The following is a 25,967-nucleotide window of genomic DNA, read 5'->3' as shown; positions in this document are numbered from 1 at the left end:
TTTTCTTGCCTTGGCATTTATCAGATATTTAATCTTCAACACCAGGGGAACGAGGACCAGATCCTAATTTTCAAGACCCATATTAATGAGATGGGGAGAAGATGGAGTGTAAAAAACAGGCCTGGGAAATGATGTTTCCAAAATTCCGTCTTTCCTGCTGGGGTTGAGACTGGCCTGCTGAGGCTCCTCAGAATAACTACAATTGATTTTACCTTCCACTTTAATGAGTGCCATTTCATAAATTAGTTTTTTGAGAGTGAATGAGGAATGTACTGCTATGAGAAGACTATATGTTTAAGATCCTGCCATTCATTCACTGATTTGAGCCCGTTCCAGCCAGACACTATGTTAGGAAAGAAAGAGTGAGCAGTGCATCTCATAAAGCTTACAGACTGGCTGCGGAGAGAGGTAACAAGAAAATGAAATCACAGTTAATAATAGGGCATTATGTAAAATTGTGGATGTGTAACCGACATGATTCTGCAATCTGCATTTGGGGTAAAATTGGGAGTTCATAACCCACTTCAATCTAATGTATGAAATATAACATGTCAAGAGCTTTGTAATGTTGTGAACAACCAATAAAAAAAAAAGAAAAAAAAAGAAAATGAAATCAATATTGACATTTGTTTCAAAACAAGTTTCTATGCTAATGGTAAAAACGGCAAGCTATCTTTGTTATTTTGTTTCACTGTATGAGGAAAAGCTAAAATGGGAAAATCCATAGTGCTTACAGGCTTTATTTATTTATTTTTTAATTTGTAATGAAAGAGCTATCCAAACAAAAGTTAATAAAGCACCATGGCACAAGCAGTGATTTCAACAGCAATATAAATGCATCTCTCACCATCAGGAAATAATTTGTTTTAATGGGGTGGTTTTCAGAATTACTGTCTGCTCTCTGCTGCCACCATATCTTTGGGTTTGTCTGAATCTGTCAGATGGTCAAAATGAAGAAATTGGATTAGGTAATTGTGAAAGGACCTTGAAATTGTACTTGTTCTTCCAGAAAAGAGATTTCCTCCACTCCTTTAAACTGGAAATGGAAATGGAGTGAGTTAAAAAAAATATCCAAGCTGTATCTTGGTTAAGTCTGGACAGATGTATCCAGATGAGGAATATCCACAAAAATGCCCATTACAGGCATGATACTGTGCTAACCTGGGCCGGAAACCCAAAGAATGAAAACAGGTCGGCAGCCTGTAGGACTTAACAAATACAGCTGAGAATATTGTACATACCAAGTGATGTTCCTCTGTAGTCAGAGGAAACAGCTAAATGTATTTGGTTTTGGCTGCCTTGTCTCCTCCTCTTGGCCAAGGGAGGAGGTAAGCTCCATCTTGCACTGTCTTCCCACCGCCAAGAATCTAGGGAACTCAAAGTGTCAAAATAAATGGGAGACAGATGAGTTCAGAGAAGGGAGATGCAGGAGTGGGGAACTGGAGCTACTTGGAAGGGCACCCCTTGAGCTGACCTGTGAAGGAGGTTGGAGGAGTGTGGTGCAGAGGTTAACGTGGGGAGCTTGGTCACAGGGAAGAGGTGGGCCTGGTTGATACAGAGTGCTGGAGTGTGGAGAGCAGAGTTCAGTGGAAGCAATTCTACCTAGGGCTCAATGTATCATGGTCCTGGGAATGAGCCTCAGATGGTCCAGCTTCACATTAGCTTAATGCCAGTATAAAATATGTTCTCTGAAAGATCTCCGAGGTGCTAATGATAAATACCACAGACAATTTGTCATGGACTAAATTCTGATCCATATGTATTACCAATCCACTGAGGAGATAATATGGCTGACAATTGATACAGAAGTTGAGGAAATGAGGTAGGGAGAATGCCCCCACACTCCCTATGAGAGAGCAGACTGCAGAATCAGGGCTGCAGTAATTGATTCTTTGTTGACTTGACTGGGCCAGGGGGTGGCCAGATTGAACATTATTTCTGGAAGTGTCTATGGGGGCATTTCCAGATGAGATTAGCATTTGAATCAGTGGACTCAGTAAAGCAGATGGCCCTCCCCAAAGTGGGTGTCCAGGGCTGAAATAGAACAAAAGGTGAAAACAGAAGTAATTTACCCTTTCTGCTTCCTGCCTGCCTGCTTGAGCAGGGTCACTGGTCTTCTGTCTTGAACTAGGATTTACGCCATTGATTGCCCTTGTTCTCAGGTCTTTAGACTTGGCCTAGAATTACCCCACCAGCTTCCCAGGTCTCCAGTTTGTAAGTGGAAAAACATGGGCCTTCTCCACCTCCGTAATCATGTGTGCCAACTCCTCATAACAAATCTCTTCATATGTTTCCTATTGATTCTGTTTCTCTGGAGAACCCTGAGTACTACAAGGACCTACTTTTTTTTTTCAATTCATTTCTGGGTCAGCTTTATCACAGGACAATAGAGGACTCAAGAATATTGGTCCAAGAGGTCTTAGATTTATGTCAAGCCTCAGGGAAGACTTAACAAAAAGTGAGAGAGATGAAAAACCAGAGAGTTCTAGAGGACTGGCCCGATGGCTTTCTGCAGAGCAGCTGGCAGTGGCTGCAAGTGATGGTGATGGTGGTGGACCTGGACGGAGGAGGGTGGGGGCTACTGCTGTGGCCCTGTCTGTGTCAGGTCAGGGTGTTGGATAGGAAAAAAATGGACTCATAACATGCTCATGAAGCAAATGAGCATGGATGAGTGCACGCAGACCATGCACAGATATTAACTGCTTACATTATTGGTCACATGCAGACGCCTTGACAGGTTGGGATGATAGCTTTCACTATGGAATGCAGTTCTGTTTATTTATGAGGAAGACAGGTCTGAATTACCTTAAGAGAGAGAGGGCTGTGGAACAGAGAAGGGCCATGTGCTCAACAGGGCAGCCACAGCTTTGCCTCCCAAAGGTGGGAGTTTGCGGGCTGGCAAAACAGCCCAGAACTCAGCCGCCTGAGCATTTTATACCAAGAGAAGTTTGACCAACTTGCACAAAGCCTAGACAATACTTTGGAGTTCCAGAAAGGGCAATTGGGGTGAATTGTGCCTCAGAAAGCTATGACTTGCATTGATTCTCTTTTGTGAAATTTTGCTCCAGGCAAGGAACTTAGACTTTTCCTAACCTTTGTTGTTGTTGTTAGATATTGTTAGATGCCTCCTATCAGGTTGAGAAAATTACCTTTTATTTCTAGTTAGTTGAAATTAAAAAAAAAATTGAAATGGGGTTCAAGTTGCTCAGGCTGGCCTCAAACTTGTGGTCCTCTGGCTGGGGTAACAGGTGAGTGCCAGTGTTGGCTATTGAGAATGTTTAATCACGATTGGCTGTTGTGTTTTTTTTTAAAAATAATTTATTTATTTTAATTAGATATATATAACAGCAGAAAGCATTTTGATTCATTGTACACAATTGCAGCACAACTTTTCATTCCTCTGGTTGTACATGATGTAGAGTCACACCATATGTGCAGTCATACATGTACCTAGGGTAATGATGTCCATCTCATTCCACCATCTTTCCTGCCCCATGCCTCCTCCCTCCTCTCTCTCCCTTTTGTCCAAAGTTCCTCCATTTTTCCCATGCCCCCTGCCCCCATTATGGATCAGCATCCACTTATCAGAGAGAACATTTGGCCTTTGGTTGTTGTGTTTTGTCCTACTTTTTCTGCCTCTGTTGAGCGGATGATGTGGTTTTGTCTTTTATTCCATTAACAGAGCATTATATTAATTGAATTTTAGATGTTAAAACATCCCTGCATTCCTAGGATCAATCCCAGTCAGTCATGGTGTATAAATAATCCTTATGATATATTTCTGGATTCAATTTGGTAAATTTCATTAAGGATATTTGTATTTATGTTTCTGAAAGCTATTTTTTTTTTTAGTTTCATTTTCTTGCAACATTTTTGTCTTGCTTTGGTAGCAAGGTAATACCAAGAAACAGTTCCTATTGACAGGTTTTTTTTTTCCTCCGTAAAAATATACTTTTCTGTTTCTTTGCATGTATCGTAAATTTTTGTTGCAAACTTGTCATTTTAGATAGTATATTGTGGTAACTCTAAATTACCCTTTCCCTGCCAAAGGTTGATGTTGCTTTTTGGTTTATTTGTTTGCTAGTTTAATAATTTGCCTAGAATAAATCTATAAGATTTGTCTTCCCAAAGTGTGTGAAAATGGATCTCTCTGCTTATATATATATATAAAATCTTGATTTTATTGTTTGTTTTTGTTCTTTGAGATTGTATCTCATTATGTTGCCCAGGTTGGCTTCAAATTCCTGCACTCAACTGATCCTCCTACCTCAGTGCTGGGACTTTAGGTACATGGCACCATGCCTGACATACAAAAAAGCTTGACTTCCTGGGGGTGTCCCCCTTGTATGAATAACTTTGTGGTCAGCTAAGGATTGGGCAGAGGTGGTGCCCAAATACCTTGAGCCATTAAATCTTCTATCTTCTGCCAGTGAGTTAGTGTGTGGATAGGGGAGTACATTCAAATATCTACCCTGATGTTTACTTTCTGCTGGGCCTTGTTGAATCTCCTCTGGATATGCTAAGAATGTGTAGATTGCTGGGTTCTCCAATGTGCATGTATGTAGCATCAATCTGTCAGATGTTTGTCTCAACCAAATCTCATCTTTGGCTAGTAGAGCTTTTGGTCCTATTCATTTGTAGCTGCCAAGGTCACATCCATCAGTAACACTGCTGAGCATAAGCATTTTCTAATGCCCCATATACAGTGAGCCTTCTTCGATCATGTCAATGAAAATGCCCATGCCCAGAGCTTGCCTGTAGAACATCTCTGATATCAGAGTAAGAAAAGGGAATGAGAGCTGTTTCATGCAAGAATGTTGTAGATTAATTGTTATTACCCAAAGTCAAAAACTTTTTCAAGCACAAATGCTTCTCAAAATGTTGTATCTTCTGTTGAATTCCAGAGCACCGATATAGTGGTTTGTCTATATTGTCCATTTTATTATTGGTTTTTGGGAAGAGGGTTTTCTGAAATTCTATTTTTAGTGGAGGAAAAATCCCAAATCCTAACTATTAATCCGTTAGTTGCAAAAAGTTGAAGGACCCATAAAATCAGGGAAAATTGACAATCTTATCCAGGTTGAGAAAAAAGGCACAAACTGATGTAGTATGTTAGCAAGTAACATGAAAAAGTGGGGAAAAGGCTTGATTTGAACCTAACCTTTCTCTTTATACCTTATAGCAGTATGACCAAAGAACCTCCTACAGGGCCCACGTTTAAAAAGTCTCACCACCCCCCAATAGCACCATCCTAGGGATCAAGCCTCCAAACATGAACCTTTGTGAGGGCACACAATTAAACAATACCCAAACTGAAAAAAAAATCCTATCAAAAAAATTTAAAAAGACAACCCATGTATGAAAAAGGATCAAAGAACTTTTATAACCTCAATAGTAGTGAAAGAAATGCATATTAAACCAGATACCAACTTTTATTTATATTTTTAGTGCTGAGGATTGAATCCAGGACTTGGCACGTAACTTGGCAAGCATTTCACCACTGAGATACACCCCCATAAAGGTGCAAACATTTAAAGGACAGTGATCAGTGCCAAGATTACTTTCTTGGGGATGTGGGCCATCTTATAGCTGGTGGTGGAAACATAATGCAGTACAACTGCTAGAGTTTTGTTTGGTAATATGTCTTTAACCTTGAAAATATTATTGGGCAAAGGGGAGGGAGGGGGAAGCATGGGGGCAGGAAAAGATGGTGGAATGAGATGGACATCATTACCCTAGGTATATGTATGACTGCACATATGGTGCAACTCTACATCATGTACAGCCAGAGGAATGAAAGTTGTGCTGTAATTGTGTACAATGAATCAAAATGCATTCTGCTGTCATATATACCTAATTTAAATAAATAAATAAATAAATAAATTTAAAAAGATATACCAATTCTGATAAAATTGTATTTTTTATTAATATTTTGCAAGTATTTTAGAACTTCTAGGAATTTTATAGGAATCTATTAACTGGGATGAAAAATGCCACAACAGGACAGAGTATTGCTTATAATATTTTTTTACCATGGTACTTGAGGGGGGAAACTGCCTGTTTACTGGACCTACCTGAGTGACTGGCAGCCATTTTAAATAGGTGAGCTGAATGAAGGTTGCAAATGCATGTTTCAGGTCATGCCCACCCAGGAGAAGCCCTGGACTCTAGAGAAGAATGAATTGTTGGGAGGGAATTCTCTCAGTGCTGGGGGGACCCTGCCCCAAACGTTGACTGCTCTGTGCAGCAGGAGTGACCTGCTTAGTTGCAGCTTGGCCGGAGGACCCTGGCAGGACCTCTCACCTGACATGTGATTGGTGTAAGTCTCAGCCAAGAATGTGCTCAGCTGGGAAGGGCATGACATCACTTGTGCCATTCTACACCAGCATTTAGGACTTTCTGTGCCAGGCAGACGAAAATGAGCAGATAAACTACTCACGAACCATCCTAACTCAAGTTATAGAAGTGAAAAGCAGCACAAGAAATGAATAAATTTGCTCTAAGAGTTCAGATTACACTAAGGGGTTGGGGATATAACTCACTTGGTAGAGTGCTTGCCTTACATGTACAAGACTCTGGTTTCAATCCTCAGTACCACACACACACACACACACACACACACATAGTGTGTATATATATATATACACATATATATACACATATATATATATCACAAATATATATATATATATATATATATATATATATATATATATATCACAACAAATTACCCTTAAGAGTCAGGAACTGATTATATTCCTGTCCCCAGCCAAGCCTAAGGTGGCTGTGACTACAGTGGCGTGTGTGTATATATATATACATATATATATATATATATATATATATATATATATATCACAAATATATATATATATATATATATATATGTATATATATATCACAACAAATTACCCTTAAGAGTCAGGAACTGATTTTATTCCTGTCCCCAGCCAAGCCTAAGGTGGCTGTGACTACAGTGGCTCCAATTCATTTGGGAACCCCCAAAAATAATAGTGGGAATTTTGGGGAAGCCCAAAAGGAACTCTCAAGAGTTCTAAGGTCCTTAGAAGGACAATACCTCTACAAATAGTTCTTTTCCCTTTTTTATAGGTTTAGAAAAATAGATTACTTAAAACGTTTTTTTTAATACCCCCATACTGCTTGACTTGGAATTATACTCAAGTTTTTATGTCTTTACATTTAATCACAAACTCATGTATTTTTTGGTGCAATAGAGGTGCACCAACTTAGGACTTCTTTTTTCTCTTCAACATCCTACTCCTTCCATCTCTCCTTTAATAATCACAGAAAATTCAAAGCAAGTGTCCTGAACTAATTGAGTTCAATTTCAAGATCTCTGATTTTCTTCTATCCCTGCTCCTAAGATTGAAATAAAAATAAACCTAAGATTGAAATAAAAATTCCATGGCTGCAGGCTAACAAGATGATAATGAAGCAAATATGGTCAGATCAGTCAGTTATTCTATCAATCATCTATTTCTTCTTCTTCTGCTCCTTTATTTTTTTGTGAGATGAATTCTACAGATTGAAGGAGTTAGTTTTTCAACTTGTTTGTGAGAAGGAAAATTAAGTTTCACAGTAAAATACATTCTACTGTCATGTGTAACTAAAAAAGAGCAAATCAAATATTTTTAAAAAAGTTTCAATGTTTAGATTAAAGTACTCCCAGGCAACTTGTCTTTCATAACCATATCACATTCATCTGTTGCTTTGGGACATGTGTTCACTTTCAGCTTTGTCCTCTCTTGCCGTGTGTGAAGACGTTTGTTTATTATTTACCATTACTCCTCCTCCTCTCTTTATTCCCACCTTCAAGTTATCTCTCCTTGTCCAGAAAGTCCCTGTGAAACGCTCAGCTTTACAGAAATCCAAAAAATACCCACAGTCACTGATCCTTGGTAACTCATGCATTCTGTTGCATTGCAAAGGTGTGTTCTCAGGAGACAGGTATTATTTTATTTTATTTTTTATTTTTTTATTAGTTGCTCATGACAATACAATGATCTTGACATATCATACATTTGAATCAAATGGGGTATAATTTCTCATTTTTCCAAGTGTATAGGTTCCAGAATCACATTGGTTATACGGCCACGTATATACATACAGCAATACTAGTGTTTATTTGACAGGTGTTACTTTAGATTCTTAGCGTTCAACGTCTATCTTCCCATAAAAAGATAATATTCAGAAACAAATTGATTCTACAGTACATTTATTCATGTTTAACCATTTTAGATAATTTTTTTTGGTCTGCAAAACAACGTTGCTTTTGAGGATTATAGTGCTCATACCAGAATGAAAATTTATAGTTATGTCCCTTTCAAAGTCACCCACTTGGAGCTGCTAATTTTAGCTGTCTCTGGGTCTCACAAGAGGTTTCTTTCTAAGCTGTCAGTATTCAGGTGCCATGCATTAAAATACTTTTGTCGTGAGACAAAATAGCTACAGAAGTATACCTTTGGATTTTGTTTTTTTTTCTTGGATTTGGACAAAATTCAACCATAGAAATGCCTACAGTACAAGGTGACTTTGTCAACAGGAAGAGTTTCTGGCAATCTGAAGGAATAGAGCTCATGGTATTTCTTCTGATCTTTGTGTATTATTTCTTACTAGTATAGTCAAAATAGGAAGAGGGTGTGGATGTGCATGTGGAGGGGGAGGTGGGGTAGGGAAGGCAGGGGAGAATGGGTCCTGCCTTGTTTCTGTGGCTCAGAGAACTTCCGAGGACGACTATAGTGCCATTTCTAAATGAACAACACATGACTCTTATTTTCACCTCTTCTCTGCCCTCCCTTCAGGTTTCCTATGTACTTTAAGCGCCTGCTCCCTGTGGTACAAAACCCTGGTGTGTGTTACTCCAGCCTCCTGGAGCCGTTTTGCTTTCCTAAGAGAGGAGCCATTAACTCCTGCTTGGTCTGTGTAAGGAGCTGTCAGTGTCCCCACAGCAGCAGTCAGTGACAGCTCATCTGGGTTTCATCAGCACTCTGGGGCAGCGTTTCACCAGGCCCCTTTGCCAGAGCCTCCTCGGCGTCAACAAGCGTCGCACCTACTGCAGAAACAGCCCTCAAATTTCATCACAGTGATGCTCAAAAATATTCTCCAGCTTCGGCAATGACCTAGTTCATTCAAGGGCAGGGGAAAAAATGCCCTTCTTCCAGAACTTGCCCGGGCACAGAGTTTTCCTCTTAGGAAGACAGGACTCCCAATTGTGCTTCGATCAGTTTTTGGAAAAGACCTTGAATTTGAATCCCTGTCCCAGAAACCGCGTCACCCAATCAATGTCTCAGATACAGCCTGGGGAGCCCACCACGGAGCCAGCCCTCCAATAACATCTCTTGGGCAAACAGTACTGAAAAGTAAGTATGGAGACTGGTTCTTACTGAAGGCATGGCTGTGCTTTAAATACACAATCGTTTACATTTTCTACAATTAAGAGCAAAGCAGACGGCTTCCTTAAGAACTAAAACAAGATGAAGCAAGGGGTATCTGGGTGGGACGCTGGGGCATACCACAGTTTTAATGTGGCCAAATTCTCTTGGTCTGGTAGTTTAAGTCTACTCTGACCTTTCTTTTCTTTTTCTTTTTCTTTTTTTTTTTTTGAAAATTATGATTATTTTAAAATGATTTTTAATTTTGGCTTGACAATAATTAAAATAGTTTCTTTCAAATTGTGTCTGTCTTAACAACTAGAAAAAACAGAGGATAACTCAAAGGAATGGTCTGCAGGGGCTTTGCAAAGTAACATGAAAAATTGAGACAGTTATCTGGGTAATTCTGGCTCCAGATACTTCTGCCTGATATAAATGAGTATTTTAATCAAAAGTTATTCCTCTTCCCTTGGATTATCTGAACGATTGAAAATTTGAAAATTTGCCTTTTCTGGAGGACACAGCAGTAGTTTTTCTGATAAAAGGTAATGCAAGTTTCTGAAAAGATCTCTGATAATTTCAAAATGGCTCAATGGCTCATGCAAACATTCATCCAGTTGTTAAGTAGTTTTTTTTTTTAAATGTAAGGCAAAAAGTCAGTAAAAAAAAAAAATGCCTGCTGATAAAAAGGCACCACCATCATGTTACAAATTTTAATCAACACATCTAAACTTTAGAGCCACTGATTAAGGGTGTCAGTTACAGACATCTGACAATCATTTAAAAATAGATAAAAGCAAGAACAGCATTTAGAATTGCTTCTGCTTGAATTATTTCCTTTCCTCAACCTTCCCCTTGTGCAAAGGTAGCCCTCATTTTTGAAGAACAATTAATCAGGAATGGTAGTCATTCTTACTGCTCTGAAGGCATACGGTTTATTTCACAAAGAATGGGCTTGTCTGCTCTGAGCCTTCTCAATTGGAACCCAGGATGCTGAGAGCTACCTTCTGAATCAGCAACTCCATAAATCCTGTACTAAAAGGTGCTGATGGCCAATAGACATATTCAGATCTTGGAAACCAAGATTTGAAATCAACTAAATGTCTTTAGGCTCCCAAATAACATTCCTCTTTTAAAGTTTATATAAAACCCTTGATCAAAATTTGAGGATACTTTTAGGTAGGGCAGAATTCCTGTTTTTATCACCTGACCCCCCCCCCACTCCCCCAGAAAAGAAACATTAGTTTTTTACAGCTCCATGCACACTTACATGTAGCTTTCAGCCTATGTGCAAGGGGAGGTCCATTGTGAATAGTCTCATCTGGATGGAGCTGGGAACGAAGGGAGCCCAGGCATTGCAGTCAAATTCGGAATCAACTTCTGACTCCAGCACAAGTTTTTCCAAATGTCTGAACCCCAGTTTTTTTTTTTTCATCTGTAAAATGAAGAAAATGACATCCACTTTACCAGAATTGATGTGTGATTAGATGAGTAAATATATCTAACATATCTGCCACATCTGAGTTTCTCAGCAAAAGTTAGTTCATCACCTTTGTTCATTCAAAGTTTCTTTCTTTCTCTTTCTTGTTGCTAAGACTTCAGGATATGATCATAATATTAACTCTATGAAGTAACAGAAACTATACCTTAGAGATATTGGTAGGGTGATTAAACAAACAACATGGAACATTAGACTAAGGAAAATTCTGTATTTGGAAATAGTGCGTTTAGAAATAAAATTAATTTTAAAAAAGAACTATGTTTTGGAATGCATCTAATAAATAAGAAAAACATTTTAGAGAAAATCATTGGCCATATGTTTACTATCTAAAAAGAGAGGTAGAGATTTATCAGCTTCATCTTAGACTACTTTTATCTAGCAATACCATATTTAGATATGAGTGTTTGGGAATGGATAGGAATGGAAGATGGAGTCAATCTATATATAAGGTGATGCCCATGATTATTATGGAAACTATGAAAACTGAGGCCCAAGTCCAGATTTTCCTCAAAGATGATAGTTGAGACCTGCATTGATTAGACCTGCTGTGGAGTGGAGTGGATAGAAGTGGAGGTGATGACTCTGAAGAGGATTGTCAGTATGTGGGGGGCTGAGCAGAGATAGTACCTGGATGGGCCATCTCAGGAGCAGTGCAGTTTCTAGTACTAGGGACCACCCTGTGGGCTGAAATCGCAAGTTTCATGGTGAAAGTTCACAGTGAGCAAGGCGCTCTCTTGTTCTGAAGGCGGTGAGTCAGGCACAGGAAGGGCAGGCGAGAATCACCAGCAGGACTTGTGAGATAGCTCCAGAGAACTTTACAGATGTCATTCTTATTAGCCATTGTTTTTACCATCTTAGTCAAAAATATCACTCCACAGCTTTCCCCAGACACATCAGGGTGATTTTGATGGATTTTCTGTTTGAGCTACTGACTGGTTCACATGGAAATGCCAAAAAGAAAAACTGGAATTGGAGAAATGTAAAAAACTTGGGAGAGAATGGTGTCATCTGGGGGCTAGCAAAAATGAGGGCGTAAATACCTAGCCTACACAAGAGAAAAGAACATTTTAAAAAGTTTAGAGACTTTATTAGGATTTCTGCAGATGTGCACCCTGCTGGCATGGTCTAAAAGCACACAACCAATCAGGGCATTGGACCTCAGACTGAAGAGACAGACAGCAGGTTAAAGAGAGGCTCAGTCCTGGAAAGCTCAGGTCTGGACACCCAGCACCTACCTCTCAAGGGCCAAACTCTGCATGGCTCCTAATGACACATCTGGGGTGGCACCAGTCACCTCGATCTTCAATTGATCCTCACCCAGCTCTTAGATAACCAGGCTCATTTTCCCCCTCAATCCTGGTCTAAGACATTTTCCTGAGTCCAGTTATTCTCACACTTTCAAGTGCATCCATTTAAAGTGAATGTTGTTAAAATACCAGTTGCTGGGCTCCACCCATCAGAGTCTCTGATTCTGAGGACCCCAAGAATTTGCATTTTTTCCTGGTGATGCTGATGGTGAGATGCCCTGCTTCAGACATTTCTTTGGCCTGCAGTTCCTCAAGAAAACCTGCTTATGCTTCTTATTTTCAATCACTGAACTTGCCTTCCTTCTCAGAGACACCCAGGTCACTGATACAATGTGCTAGTGCTGTAGTGAACACAAAAGAAAAATCAATCGGGTATCCTGCAGGCAAACCCATTACAGTATGGCTGTGTATGAGGGATGCTGGGCCTGGGGACCATACACCCTGGTAAGCAGTCCATTACTTGAAGGAGGCTACTTTTTCCAACTGAAGATGTCAGGGAAATCTTTAAAGGAAGCGAGCATTTGAACTTGGGCATTTATTTGAAAACAGGTGGGATTTGAACAGATGGAGGAGATCCTTTTATGTAAAGGAAACAAGAAAAATATAGACAAAAACATGAAGGACAGAAAGATAATGAGTGTGGAGATGGGAGATTAGTTTGGTGGGTCCTGGCCTTTCACAGCTCTCAGCACTTTCTTGGGGGAAGCATTCTTTCATTGAGCCATCTAATCTTAAATCTGTTATTTGTCTGTAACATGTTATAATTGTTATAATTGGAGATCTGAAACGGAGAGCCAATGGTAGGATTTCAGGGCTCAGGTCAGAGGAGGAGAGGGCATAGGCGCTTCACTATGCCCTCCAGAAGTAACCGAAAAATCAACTCTAGCTTAAATAACACGGAAAATTACTGCTCACTCCATGGAAAAGTCCAGGAATTTGGTCAGAACCCCGGTTCTGTTTCCCTGCGTTTTGGGGTCTCGGCCTCTTCCCATTTTGGTTTCAACCTCAAGCCAGCTTTCGCACAGTCCCGAGACAGTCGTCTCTCCAGAGAGGTACCCAGCCTTCTGCAGGCTTTCTTTTTCCTGTCGAGGACCAAGGGAAAGACGTAAGGTTTGCACTGATTGGATCACTGCCACCACTGTCTGAGAGTGCCACGTGATGATTGGCTTAGACTTTGGTTAGTGAACCAATCAGTGGGCAAGAGTGCTTATCAGTTTAGACCAATCAGAGTCCACGGAGCAGGAAGGGTGAGGTCCTGCCTGCTCTAGTCACCAGGCGGCCAAGCAATAGGAGACCCATGGAACTAACTGTTAGGAGGATGCTTTAGAGTTTTAGGATTTTTTTTTTTTTTTTTTTTTTTTTTTGAGAAAGGTCGCCCAAACTCATACCGTCACTTCCTTTAGTCATAAGGTTATCTATGGGCAGCGGCCATGCTTTAAAGATTTAGGATGAGCCTGCTTTCAAGTTCAGCCCCGACAAATTAAAATATTCTTCCACAAAATAGGCTTACTGTCAACGGAATGAACCTTGGCTCCTAAGAAGCTGTAACTGGCTGAGTTGAAGGATGATAGTAAAAGCTGTGGAGAGGTGACTGCCACCCCCACTACTATATCCCCACACAGCTGATGTGCTTTGAGTCAGTGTACTGAGAGGTGGTTGGTTCAGCATAATGAATTCAGGCTCAGTACGTTACTCCCAGAGTGGATCTTATTCTTGTGTGCAGGGCAAGGAGTGGGTTAGATAGAAGAGAACCGAAGATTTCCTAGGTTCTCTTCTATATTGCCTGGTTCCTGAAATTCCACATCATTTCATCTCTTGGACCCATTTAAAATAAATGCTCTCTACAGAGTTGCCCTGGGAGTTCTGTTACAGGGGAAAGGAGCTGGAGGACTCTGGGAGTCTGGGCAAACGTGGAGGATGAGAGGAGGAGCCAGAGGAGGAAGTCTTTACTATGTGGTGTTCTTATTGATGGCCCTGCTGGCACATTACCAGATTGCTCACTACAATCAGCCTGCAACATTTAACTTCAAACCAGAATGATATTAATCAGTTAATTCATGAAAGTTGGTCTCATTACACCTCCATGACCTGTGCATTTTTATCCTTATAAGCTCTCCTCTCATCCCTGTCTTTACTCTGAGAGAGATCAAGGATGAGATGAGCAGGGGACTGTATCCTTTGAATACAACACATTGAGAATCAGAATCAAGAAACCTAGATTCTGCTACTAACAGGCTGTGTGACCTGCCTGTGTTTCATTTAACCTGCCTGTGTTTCAGATGTGTTTTCAAACTGTAAAATCAGGGAATGGACTAAGCTCTTGCACAGCTTTCATTTAATATCTAGCAATTTGTTTTAGCCTTACCTTAAAGAATTGGAAATTGGCACAGGTTTTAAAGAGAGGAGAAGAGAATCAGTGGGAAGACCCTCCATCCACTTAAAAATTTTTAAAAAGAAAGTTCAAAACAAATCGAGAGAAAGCAGCAGCTACTGCTCAGCCTTTCTCATGTCTCTGTGAGTGTCTGTATCCAGACACACTTGCACATGCAGAGGGGTTCACTATTAATAATGAAAAATTAAATTTCATTTCTTTATTAGCTAACATATATAAAGTTACTATCTTAAGTAATATTACCCCCCCCCCCCCACACACACACTGGGGCCCTCTTCCAGGGGCAACCAGATTACAAATTTCTTGTATATTTCTAAAGTTATTATATGTCTAAATAAACATATTAGGATATTCTTTTTGTCTTTTTCCTTTTTTTTTGGTTTTGGGGATTGAACCCAGGGGTGCTTTCTCACTAAGCTACATTCCCAGTCCTTTTTATTTTTTGAGACAGATTCTTGCTTAATTGCTGAGGCTGGCCTTGAACTTGCTATCCTCCTGCCTCAGCCTCTCAAGTAACTGGGATTATAGTCCTGCAACTACCTTGCCTAGCAGGATATTCTTCTTTTCTAATACAAGGATAGCATACTCTGCACTTCTATACTCTATTTCACTTAACAATAATATATCTTGGAGATTATTCCATGTCTGTGTGTACAGAACTGCCTTGTTCTTTTTTAATGCCCTCTTCTATTTAAAAAAATTCCATTGTTTAGATATACCATAACCATATTCCTAAGAATGAATATTTAATTTTGTTATTACAAGAAATGCTGCAATGAATATTGTAGGTGCCTATTAAGTGCTTGTCTCTTGTGCTAACACAAAATTTAATGTGAGGCATATTTTATGTATCATGTCATTCACCCTTTGTAACTGTTCACTTCAACAACTTTTTAGTTAATTTACCAAATTGCATGACCATTGCTATAGATAAATTTTAGAACAGTTTTGTCTCCTGAAAAAGATACTTATCCTTCATGTGGATTTATTAGTGTTCTCTCCACTTTTCATACCTCCAGCAGTCAATAACTTACTTTCTGTCTCTGTAGCTTCTTTTGGTTATTTTGTATAAACCGAATCATACAACATGTGGTCACTTGCGTCTGGCCCTTTTACTCAGTGTAATAAAAGCATTATCGGAGGTTCATCCATGTCATATCATGTACAGTTCCTTTGGCCCTTTTAATCCATCAGTTGTACAGCCATGCCATATTTTGTTTATCTACTCACTAGCTGGAGATTTGAGTTATTTTCAATTTGGGGCTATTCGGAGTAATATTGCAAAGAATGTTTGTGTACAAGTCTTAGTGCAGAAATCTGCTTTTATTTCTCTTGGTAAGATACCTAGGTGTTGAATGGTTAGGTCATGTGGGAAATTTAGGTTTAATTTCTTTAGACACTTCTGAATTGGTTTTCAAAATGTCTTTACTATTTTTACATCCCCACTATCAATATAGGAGGATTCTTCCTGTTTTCCACATTCTCACTGTGACATTTGGTATCTATTATAGCCATCCTAGTGGGTATGCAGTGGTATCTCATTATGGTTTTAATTTGCAATTCCATAATGACTAATGATGTTGAGCATCTTTTCTTGTGCTTATTTTATTGCCTCTATTTCTCACATACAACCCTAAAATTATGCCTAAGAAAGAAGCATAATATCTGTGTTCCAGAAAACCTGGGCTCCTAGCTCAGCTCTGCCACTTGTAGGCCATAAGAAATTAGGCTTGTTATATCAACCCTTTACTTAAGCTTCCAGGTCATTATCTGTGAGGTGGGAAAGAATATCCACATGGGGGTTTCGCTGTGAGGACTCCATGTGGTCATGTCTATGTGGTGCCCAGCCACGGGACTGACACATGGGAGGAACCAAAATGTGTTAATTGTCTCTTCCTGCATGGTCTGTCTCCATCCCTGCCCCAAATGTCAAGAACCCATCTTTGGGGAGGGTACTTCCCCTAAGTAACATGGGACTGGTATTAAGTGACAGTGGGTGTGGTGTCCAAATGTTCAGTAATTCAGAAGGCAAATTTAGGAACACCATTGCCATTGGATTAGGCTGGTTAATCAGAACTAATCCCTCCTGTCCCCAGTGGGAAGGCACTCTGACGACTGGCTTTCCTGCCAGCTCCATGGTCTGTGTGTGGGCTGTGGCCTCTTTCCTGATCCCTTCAGCTGACAGCAGCCTTCCTGCTGACAGCAGCCATGCCACTGGTTTTCTGTGTGAGGCAGATTAGCCAAAATGAAACCTGGCATCATTTGAGTGTTTTAAATGTTCCAAGAAATCCTCTAGCCTCTCACTTGCTCTCCACCAATTTGAGAAAAAAGGCTTTATTTTTGGAATTTTGTTGATGTTAAATCCAAAGCCCCTGATAATAGATAACATTTATACTAGGCTCACTATGCTGTTCAAAAGAGCTTCATTCAGACTGACTCCATTTTCATAGCAGCCAAACTGAGTAGATACTGCTATTGTCTTCGTTTCATAGAAAAAGAAACTGAGGCAGAAAGAAGTGGCAGAGCTAAGACTTGAACTGAGGGAGCACCGTGCAGGAATCTGCACTCTTCAGCACTATATCATACTGCCATTCCCCTAAAGGACCTGCTGTTGTAAAAAGACCCAATAAAACGCACATGTGAATACTCTTCCACCTGACGATTCTGTTTCTTGGTATCTATTCTAGAAAACTACATGCACAAGGAAGCATGTGCCAGGATGTTCAATGAGATAGCATTTGTAAATCTGGAAACCTCCAGCCAAGCTAGGCATCATTATCAGTACACAAGCAGAGAGAGAAAGCCTAGTACTGCCATGCCGTGGGATACCAATATCACCTAACAGTTTTTAAGAAAGGATGGAGCCCTTTAGGGATTGGATGGATATTGTAAGATTCCTGAAACTTATTATAAAGTAAAATAAGGCAACTGTAAGGAAAGCATATACAATCAGGCTCCATTTAAGTAAAGGCATTTAACATTTTTAAACAAGTGATAAACCTTCTCTGGACTATACAACTGAAATAAAGAGAGAAAGGGAGGAAGGAAGACAGCCCAGTGTTCTTTCCAGTTAACACATCGTTCCTGTGAGGTCATCTGTGAAGCCCACCATGGCCCCCTCTGCTAATACTAGCAATTCCACGTTGACTTGTCTTCTCTAGCAGAGAATGATAAATGTGTCCTCATGCATTCTCACCCTTAGAGAAGCCGCGAAACATGAACTGTGGCCTGACTTAACTGTCCTCTTTCTTTCCAGAGAACAGTCAGTGCCCTTGCTGAGATGCGTGGTAACTAACCTGCTTGTGTGAGTCAGACGGGTGTGTGCGTGTCAGTGTTTTCACATGCGGGGTGCCACCGTCAGGAAGTAGCCACTTAGGGAGGAGTCACGGCTGACGCACAGGGTCCTCACCGTGGGCCCAGCTCTTGATGCCTGGGTGTGTCCTTCTTCCCTTCCCATCCATAGCAGTGGTCTCAGGAACAGGAGCTGAAGGAGTCATGCCCTGAAATTACTTTTACAGATAAGGATTACTCTTGGAGACATGTTCACCCACTAATTAGTACATCACTTAAATAACAAATCATTGCGGTAACCCACAGCAGAAAAGGAAACACATGAAACAAGCCAAGTCTTTCCTTAGAGCCTCCTGATTACCAGTATGAAAGCAATTATGTAACAGTTTCTTACACTGAAATTGACATACAATATTCTAGTCCTCAGAACATCATCTCCTTTTACAGAGGAGGAAATAAGCTCAATACCTTGCCCAGGTAAATGGATATAGATTTGTCCCTGCCAGCTTGGATTGTGTCCCCAGGCCTATGATGCCTCCCAGTTAGGAGAGCATTTTCCAGCTATAAGATCCCCCCAATTGCTGGAAAGTCACTTAGGAATGTGGTGAGACAAGGGTAGATATCCTCTTGCCCAATAGTTGCTCCAAAAAAGTGTTGCAGATTGTCCCCCAAAAGGAACTAAGTACTGATACATGCTACAACATGGACGAGCCTTGAAAACATGCTAAGTGAAAGTTCTATTTATCCAAATGTCCAGAATAGGCAAATCTATACAGACAGGAAGTAGGTTAGTAGTTATCTAGACCAGTGTGTGTGTTGGTACTGGGCATGGAAATAGGCAGGAGGTTAAAGCTAAGTGGTATTGGGCTTTTGGGGGCAATGAGAACATTCTAAAGTGATTGTTGCTAGGGTTGCATGAAAATCACATTTTAAGTGAGTGAATTGTATGGTATATGGATTATCTCATTAAACTTGTCTTTAATTTAATTTATTATTATTTTTGTACAGGGGGATTGAACCCAGGGCCTCATGCATGCCAGGCAGGTGCTCTATCACTGAGCTACATCTGCAGGCTAAACCTGTCTTTATAAAGGGAGATGTTAAGAGAGACAGCATCGTTATGGGTTAACAATTCACAGGAGTTGGGCTTTCTGACTTGAAGCCACAGTTTTATATATTTGTGGACCCCTGTTCCATCCTTGTGCTGTGTTGAGGGCAGAAGATGAGTATATGAACACAATTTGCAGCACTGGTTGTAAAATCACTAGTTGAAAAACAGAAATTTGGGGCCTGAAACCCTGGGTTTGATCACCAGTGCTGCACGCATGCGCATGCATACACACACACACACACACACACAAATTGGACTTAGATTTTATTCTGACATATGTCTACATTTAGCTCTAAAATAATTTGCTGTATGATAAGCAATGGCTGGGGCTGGGGATGTGGCTCAAGCGGTAGCGCGCTCGCCTGGCATGTGTGAGGCCCGGGTTCGATCCTCAGCACCACATACAAACAAAGATGTTGTGTGCGCCGAGAACTAAAAAATAAATATTAAAAAAACTCTCTCAAAAAAAATGATAAGCAATGGCAACTTTTTAATCTCAGATCACATTTACAGTTCTGGGGCGGGGGATATAGCTCAGTCGAGAGAGTGCTTGCCTCGCATGCACAAGGCCTTGGGTTCAATCTCTAGCACCTAAAAAAAAAAAAAATTACAGTTCTGGCTTTCATTGACAGTTTGAACCTCTAACATGGGTGAGTAAATGCACTGCTATTGATAGAAAAGCTGTTTCTGCCAATTGTGTGAGGTCCTAGTTGCTTTTCTTGGTTTGCTGTGCACTGATGGACCTGCACTCACTCTGGAATATTCATTGTAATAACTTGACCTACCTTCCTTCCTTCCTTCCTTCTTTCCTTCCTTCCTTCCTTCCTTCCTTCCTTCTTTCTTCAGTGCTGGGGATGGAATCTAGAGCCTTGAGCATGCTGGACAAGAGCTCCACCCTGAACTAAATGCCCAGCGTTCATCAAGTTTTCTTGAAACATTTTCATTCTGGTGCAAGATGGCTGCCATAAAAGTTGCCCTTTTGATTTTTTAAATTTTAGATACTTCCTACAACCTAATTGGGAATAACTTGCCATTCTAATGTTTTCTAAGAGATACTGTCAGCCCTCCGTGTCTGGGAGGATTCCACATCTGTGATGCAACCACTGCAGATCAAAAATATTTGGGAAATAATTGTACCTGTACTGATTACATAGAGACTTTTTCTGTTATTACTCCCTTAACAACACTTTAAAACAATTATTTCCATTGTATGAGGTATAATAAGTACTCTAGAGATGATTTAAAGTGTACAAGAGGATCTGCATTAGTTATAGGCAAATTCTACATCATTTTATATAAGGGACTTGAACATCCACGGATTTTGATATCTGAGGTATCCAAGAAATAATCCCCTGAGGATACTGAGGGACAAATGTAATAATATGAATTGAAACTGGGATTTTTATACAAGTTGGTTTAAATTTCTCAGCCTAAAAGTGTATTTGTAACCTAATTGGTAATGGAGATATCCATTTGCCATCTTGCAGAGGAATTTTCTTGCAGAAAAATGTTGTGTGCAACTAATTTGCCATCTACACTGTGAAAGGCTTACCTGACTCTTAACGGTCACCTTATGTGGTCCAGTTTCTCTTTGCACAACTGCATTGAAAGAAATCCTGTAACCAAAAATAATGGGAAGTGCATTTCAAGTCTGTCTTAAAGAATGCAAAAGAATCCAATTCACAATCTCAAAGCAAGTATTTTTAAAACCTTCTTTTCCATCCTTCTATCAGAACCTGGCAGCACTCAGCCTTGTCAACTTTCTCTGCTAACTTCTCTCCCAGCCCTCATGGTTCTGCCCCAAGTCTGTTGGAACACCTGTCTCTCTTTTTGCTGGGAACTGTACCTCTTCAGCTTTACAGTGCTTTCTACCTATCATGTGAACCAGTTTAACTTCAGGTTCAAGCTTAGAGATGCTTCCTGCACGCTCTCTGAGGAAGGGAAGGCAGCATTATCCTTCTGAGTTAACTGCTTTTTCCTCTAATACTCAGAGAGCATGGGTGTTTCATGCAGGGGAAGTTTGGGAATTCTTTTTGTTTTCAGGTATTCACCTTATTTTATTTTGGTGGTGCTGGGGATTGAATTCAGGGCCTTGTGCATGTGAGGCAGGCACTCCACCAACTGAGCTATATATCCCCAGCTCCTTTCTTTCTTCTTCTTCTTTTTTTAAAAAAAATATTTTTAAAGGACACAATACCTTTATTTTATTTATTTATTTTTTAATGTGGTGCTGAGAATTGAACCCAGTGCCTCACACATGATAGAGTTGTGGCTCTATCACTGAGCCACAACTCCAGCCCCACTCACCTTATTCTTAAAGGAACATTCAGGGATAAGGTGAACACTGAATTTCAGAAGCAGCAGGTGGTGTCTCAGTCAGGCCTGAGTAGATCCTAGTTTCAGCATTTGTGAGCATCTACCAAGCAGGGATGGTCTAGGGGCTTGGGTCTATGTTTTTGGCCAGGGATGAGCCAGAGAAGGGCCCTTTCTTTAATACTCTGCTGTTATTCTAAAAACCTAATCCCATTTGAACAAGGAACCCCTTATTTTCATCTTGAATCCTGCTACTGAGACAACGTTTCCAAACATCCTTTGACTCCCAGTGAGGCTTCCTCTCCTTGTTCCTGCTCATGGGAGGAGGAGTTTCAGTTAGCAAAACCTTGAACTGTTGTCAGGGAACTTGTCTCTGCCAACCATCTCTCAGGGTAGCAGACAACCTGGAAAATTGGGAGGAGAGGGTGAAGTATGTGTCCAACTCTGACTCCACGCAGAAGGGGTTCCCCTTCTGCATTACAACTGTGGCCCATTAATAGGCTTCTCCCACCACAAACTTGGCTCAGACTTCTGTCTTGGGGTCCCCAGTCTTCCTGGGCTCACTGTTTGCAGTTTTTGTTTTTTCCCTCTTCTTGCTCACCACACTTCACCACATTGTGGTTCCTACTTTTTTTCTGAGCTCCGTGGTATATGAGGGCTGCTCACCAAGCTAAGAGGAAGTGGGACCCTACTGTTTGGATACAGCTCAAAGTGATTTCCAAGCTCGAGGCTCCACACAAGATAGTCTTGGTTGAGTGGTGCTAATATGTGTTTGGTTGAATGGGAAGGAGAGGTCCTCTGGATTCAGACCCACCTGTTATCTAAAGTTTGCCTCTTATCTGCCAAGTTGTGCCCTGCAGAACTCTATCTGCCCATTGTGTGCTAAAGGTGCCAGCCTGCACAGCCCCACAGGCAGCCTCGGGTGGCAGCTGCCAGGGCTGTGAGATCTTCAGCAGGTTGGTGAACTTCTCTGAGACTTACATTTTCATACAAAATAACGTAGGAGGCGTTAATAAACACCTTCAGGTAGTTTGAGAGAGATGGAATGAAATAACATCTACTGACTAACCAAGTACTTAATGTCTATTTCTATCAAGGAATGCACGCTGGCTCAAAAATACAAGCCCAGTACCTGTCCTCCCCTGGGGAATCTGTCTTGTGCTCAGAAGGAGGAGCAGCTTCCCAATTTCAAAATATCTCCCATCTGGAGATTTGTCTGAATATATTCCACTCTTCTTTTGGGAGACAAATATGCATATACACTTTTTTTAATCCAATAGAAAAAGAGAGGCCGCTCTGGCAGTCCTGGGGTTGGCCTAGGACTCTAGGGCCAGTGGCTGTCAACTAGGGCTGCCCCTGCTCCACCCCAGTCTCATACACAGAGAGTTTGGGAGTGCTGCAGGTATCTAGTGTCGAGAGGCCGGGATGCTGCCCAGGATGGCCTGCAACGCAGTGTGCAGGTGGCACCCAGGCTGCCTAAGGACTTTCTGGATTCTCAGGGAAGCTGCAGGAATCCCAGAGATAGAGTGATGAGTACAGTGATGTTGGGCATGTCTGTTTTTCAGATTCCCGTGGCATGAAAGGATGACAGACGCAGGAGGGCCCCAGAGGCGCGCACTGTGTTTTTTGTCTACACTCCTATCCCAGAAGGTTCCTGAGAAGACAGACCTTGTGCTCCGCTGCATGATATCCGGTAATCATCCTAAACTATTCACTCACCCTCTAACTTCTTCCTGCAGACCAGGGGTTTAGGCTCACAACGGCATTATGAAAACATCCGTTGGGAAAATTGATGGGAAGTTTATCCTGAGGAATTAATTAAGCAGCTAAATCCTCATGAAGTTTTTCAAGTGACTTCCTGGATATTGGTTAGTGATCTTCTGATTTCATGTGGTGGTTCTCGGTTAAGCAGCAGTTTTTCAGATAATCCACTCTTTACTTCCTGTGGTACACAGGAATGGCATGAATAATCTCACTTCAGAATATCTACCCAACTCTCCAGTAACTCTTTAACTGATCTCCCCAAATTGGTTCAATTTGCTCCTCACTGCTCGCTTTCCTCAGGCATGCTAGTAAACAGTGAGAAGTTTAAAGCCCGAGACACAGAGTGCCCAACAGAGGAAAATCCAAGGAAGGAATTTCCCCTGGACTGGAGAATAAATCACTCAGAGTTGATCAGGTATTAGTACCCCTAATGGCAAAAGGACCAATCATTAGTACTAGATCTCTACCATTGAAAACATGAAGGCATCAGCTGTGTTCCCTGGGGGTAGACAGAAAACTCTTATCCCATTGATCCTTTTTCCTAAATCCATAGAGGAGAAGAGCCAGACTTGGAGATGGCTGCGTGGTCTGGAAGCTGGAGGGCCAGACTACGCACTTCATCTCAGCAAGCCCAGCGCTTGCTTTCTCCACACTTACCAGTTATCATTGAGACAAACAGAGAGACACAAGTTGACCTTGAGTCTCTAGGGAGAGCCGCATGTGTTAGACCCTAAACTTGGCTGCCAGTCCCTGCACACCTTAGCCAAATAATTCTGAAACATTCAGGAGGTGGCTCTCAATATGTGACTTAACAGCAAGTTTCAAAAAACAAGGGGAGGAAGAACTGGGGGTGTAGCTCAATAATAGAGCCCTTGCCCAGCATGCACAAGACTTGGTCCCATCCCCAGTACCTTGAAAGGAAAAAAAAATCAAACAAGGGGAGGATTTTCATGTGAGATTTCCAGCAAGTGGAGGGAGAGAAAAGAGAACCACCCACAAGGTACGAGATACCACTTCCCTAGGCAAGTCTCATTTCTGGCTTATGGTTCAGATCTATACTGCACGAAGGGAAAAAACCAGTCAGCCATGAAGAAACTGGGGGAAACCAACCAGCCCTGATCAACCTGAATGAGCAACTGGAGTCCAGGAGGTCGGAATGCCATTATTCTGGCCTACCTCATGCTTCTTTTATGTACTTTCTTCAAAAAAGTCATGCACACACACAAAAAGAGCCATGAAATGCTTCTTAAAAAGGAACCTAAATAAAACTGGGAGACACAGGTTGATAAGAACAGGCAGAAACAAGTGATGATCTGAACCTCACTGATGGGTTTTCAGGGAAGCTCATTTTGAGTGGTTGAGTCATCTGACTGTAAGAGGCTCAGGCAAACAGTGGCTGGAGAAGGATATGTCCTTGCATGTGGCTCTCCACATTCCTAGCCCCAGGTCAACTACTCAGGCACTGACTTGAAGGAACAGATAAGGAAGAAAAACTCGCGGTTGCTAAAAAGTATATTCATGGCATCAGAACAGAGAGAAAGAGGGAGAGAGACTCAGAGCATTCTAGAGGTTTCACTGCTACCTTCCCCACCTCTTTTAGCTCTCCCCTTTTTATGACCTTAGAAGAACAGGGAGATCTTAGTGATCTCTTGGGTTGCTTGCCATACCATAAATAAGACAAAACACAAGAACATTTCCAGGATAGGTTCAGAACAGTGCATTATTTCCAAATGTTGGATTTTCTTCCTGTATATATGGCACATTTTGATAATTTTTCAGGGACACGGAGGCTAGTAAGAAAGCCCTTTTGGACATATTAGAAACTCTCCTGCCCTATAACAGGAGGGGAAAACATCCCAAGGGCTGGGTGAAATTCTTGGGGTTTTTACCAGCTTAGCCCACTAGCATCATATCCGGTTAATGATCAGAGAAGGATGAACTCCTTCTGAGGGAGACAGCATGGGTCCATTCCTGTGATGACATCAGTCACAGATGCTCAGCGCCAGCCTGGGAAATCTGAACTCCTCCTCATGAAGAAGATGACTCTTGTGTTCTAATCTGCTGTCTTTTCCTTTTTGTATCATAACATAGACACACGACTTTGAGCACACTGTTGAGGTATCATTTTCAAAAAGGTAAAGGGATTTCCATGAAATGAACATCTCAGAGGTTTTATCCAACTCATTAATTAATGAGGGAAACAAAAAGTATTAAGGTCCGAGAAGCTAGGTATTTATAGGCAATTTAATAATGTTTGGATAAAGTTACTGGGTTAGGTATGACACTGTTAATGTCCTCTAGGGCAGGAAACAACTTATGGGCTTAATCTTTTCTGTTAGAGATTATTTAACATATAATTTCACCAAATCTGGGAGTTTTAGTCAGTAGTAACCATCGAGTAAGACAAAGTACATTTCCCAAGATCATTTCTGGATGAGCCTTTGTCCTCCATGTAACTTAAGAAAAATACCATCTACGTATTTGCCTATTGGATAATTTTTCTCAACAGATCCTTGAGATTAGAGTTGGCATTTTTGTTTTGTTTCCCTGTCCCCCAGCCCAGCACCATCTTAGGCATATAACATGCTCAATAGTGTTTACTGAGTCACACGTTTATGTCCGCGGGAGAAAGCTTTTCAGTTCCCCTCTGAAATAATATATCATACGCATTGTTGCTCATTCTTGTTCATAACTTTATGATTTTTTTTCAAAACATACTTAAAATTATAAGAATATTCTTAATTTTGTCATCAGGTGAGCCCAAACCAGAAGTAACGTGGTATAAGAATGGCCAAGCCATAGATGAGTGTGACATTATTTCCAGTTATGAGTTCTTCAAGCATCAGTATATCCATGTGCTACATCTCTCTTGGTAAGTGGCTTTGGCCCTTTGGAC

The 25,967-nt window shown here is 41.0% G+C and overlaps 1 protein-coding gene and 1 long non-coding RNA gene across 22 annotated transcripts in view; one reads left to right on the top strand and one right to left on the bottom strand.

The window, feature by feature from the left end:
• Positions 1-8,623: 8,623 nt before the first annotated feature.
• The window catches only part of LOC308631690, a 40,961-nt gene continuing 23,617 nt past the window's right edge, over positions 8,624-25,967 (bottom strand). For 5 of the 16 annotated variants that reach the window (XR_014018286.1, XR_014018290.1, XR_014018295.1 and 2 more), the window contains 2 exons: positions 17,889-18,076; positions 8,624-10,827 (listed from right to left, as the gene is read on the bottom strand). This is a non-coding gene — a long non-coding RNA (uncharacterized lncRNA). Of the gene's footprint in view, positions 10,828-17,888; positions 18,102-25,967 lie in introns of all 16 variants that reach the window. The other 11 variants (XR_014018287.1, XR_014018289.1, XR_014018292.1 and 8 more) reach the window with 5 other exon arrangements.
• Positions 9,242-25,967, top strand: part of ALPK2 (alpha kinase 2) — a 175,970-nt gene continuing 159,244 nt past the window's right edge. For all 6 annotated transcript variants that reach the window (XM_081263094.1, XM_081263096.1, XM_081263093.1 and 3 more), the window contains exons 1-3: positions 9,242-9,380; positions 22,873-23,000; positions 25,826-25,943. In XM_081263094.1, the coding sequence (XP_081119220.1) occupies positions 22,892-23,000; positions 25,826-25,943 (227 nt within the window). In that variant the 5' untranslated portion in view covers positions 9,242-9,380; positions 22,873-22,891. The remainder of the gene's footprint in view (positions 9,381-22,872; positions 23,001-25,825; positions 25,944-25,967) is intronic.

This window comes from Spermophilus citellus (assembly GCF_964194105.1).
Source record: "Spermophilus citellus genome assembly, chromosome: 12".
NCBI classification, from domain to species: Eukaryota; Metazoa; Chordata; class Mammalia; order Rodentia; family Sciuridae; genus Spermophilus; species Spermophilus citellus.
This window is presented reverse-complemented; position numbering and strand designations above follow the sequence as displayed.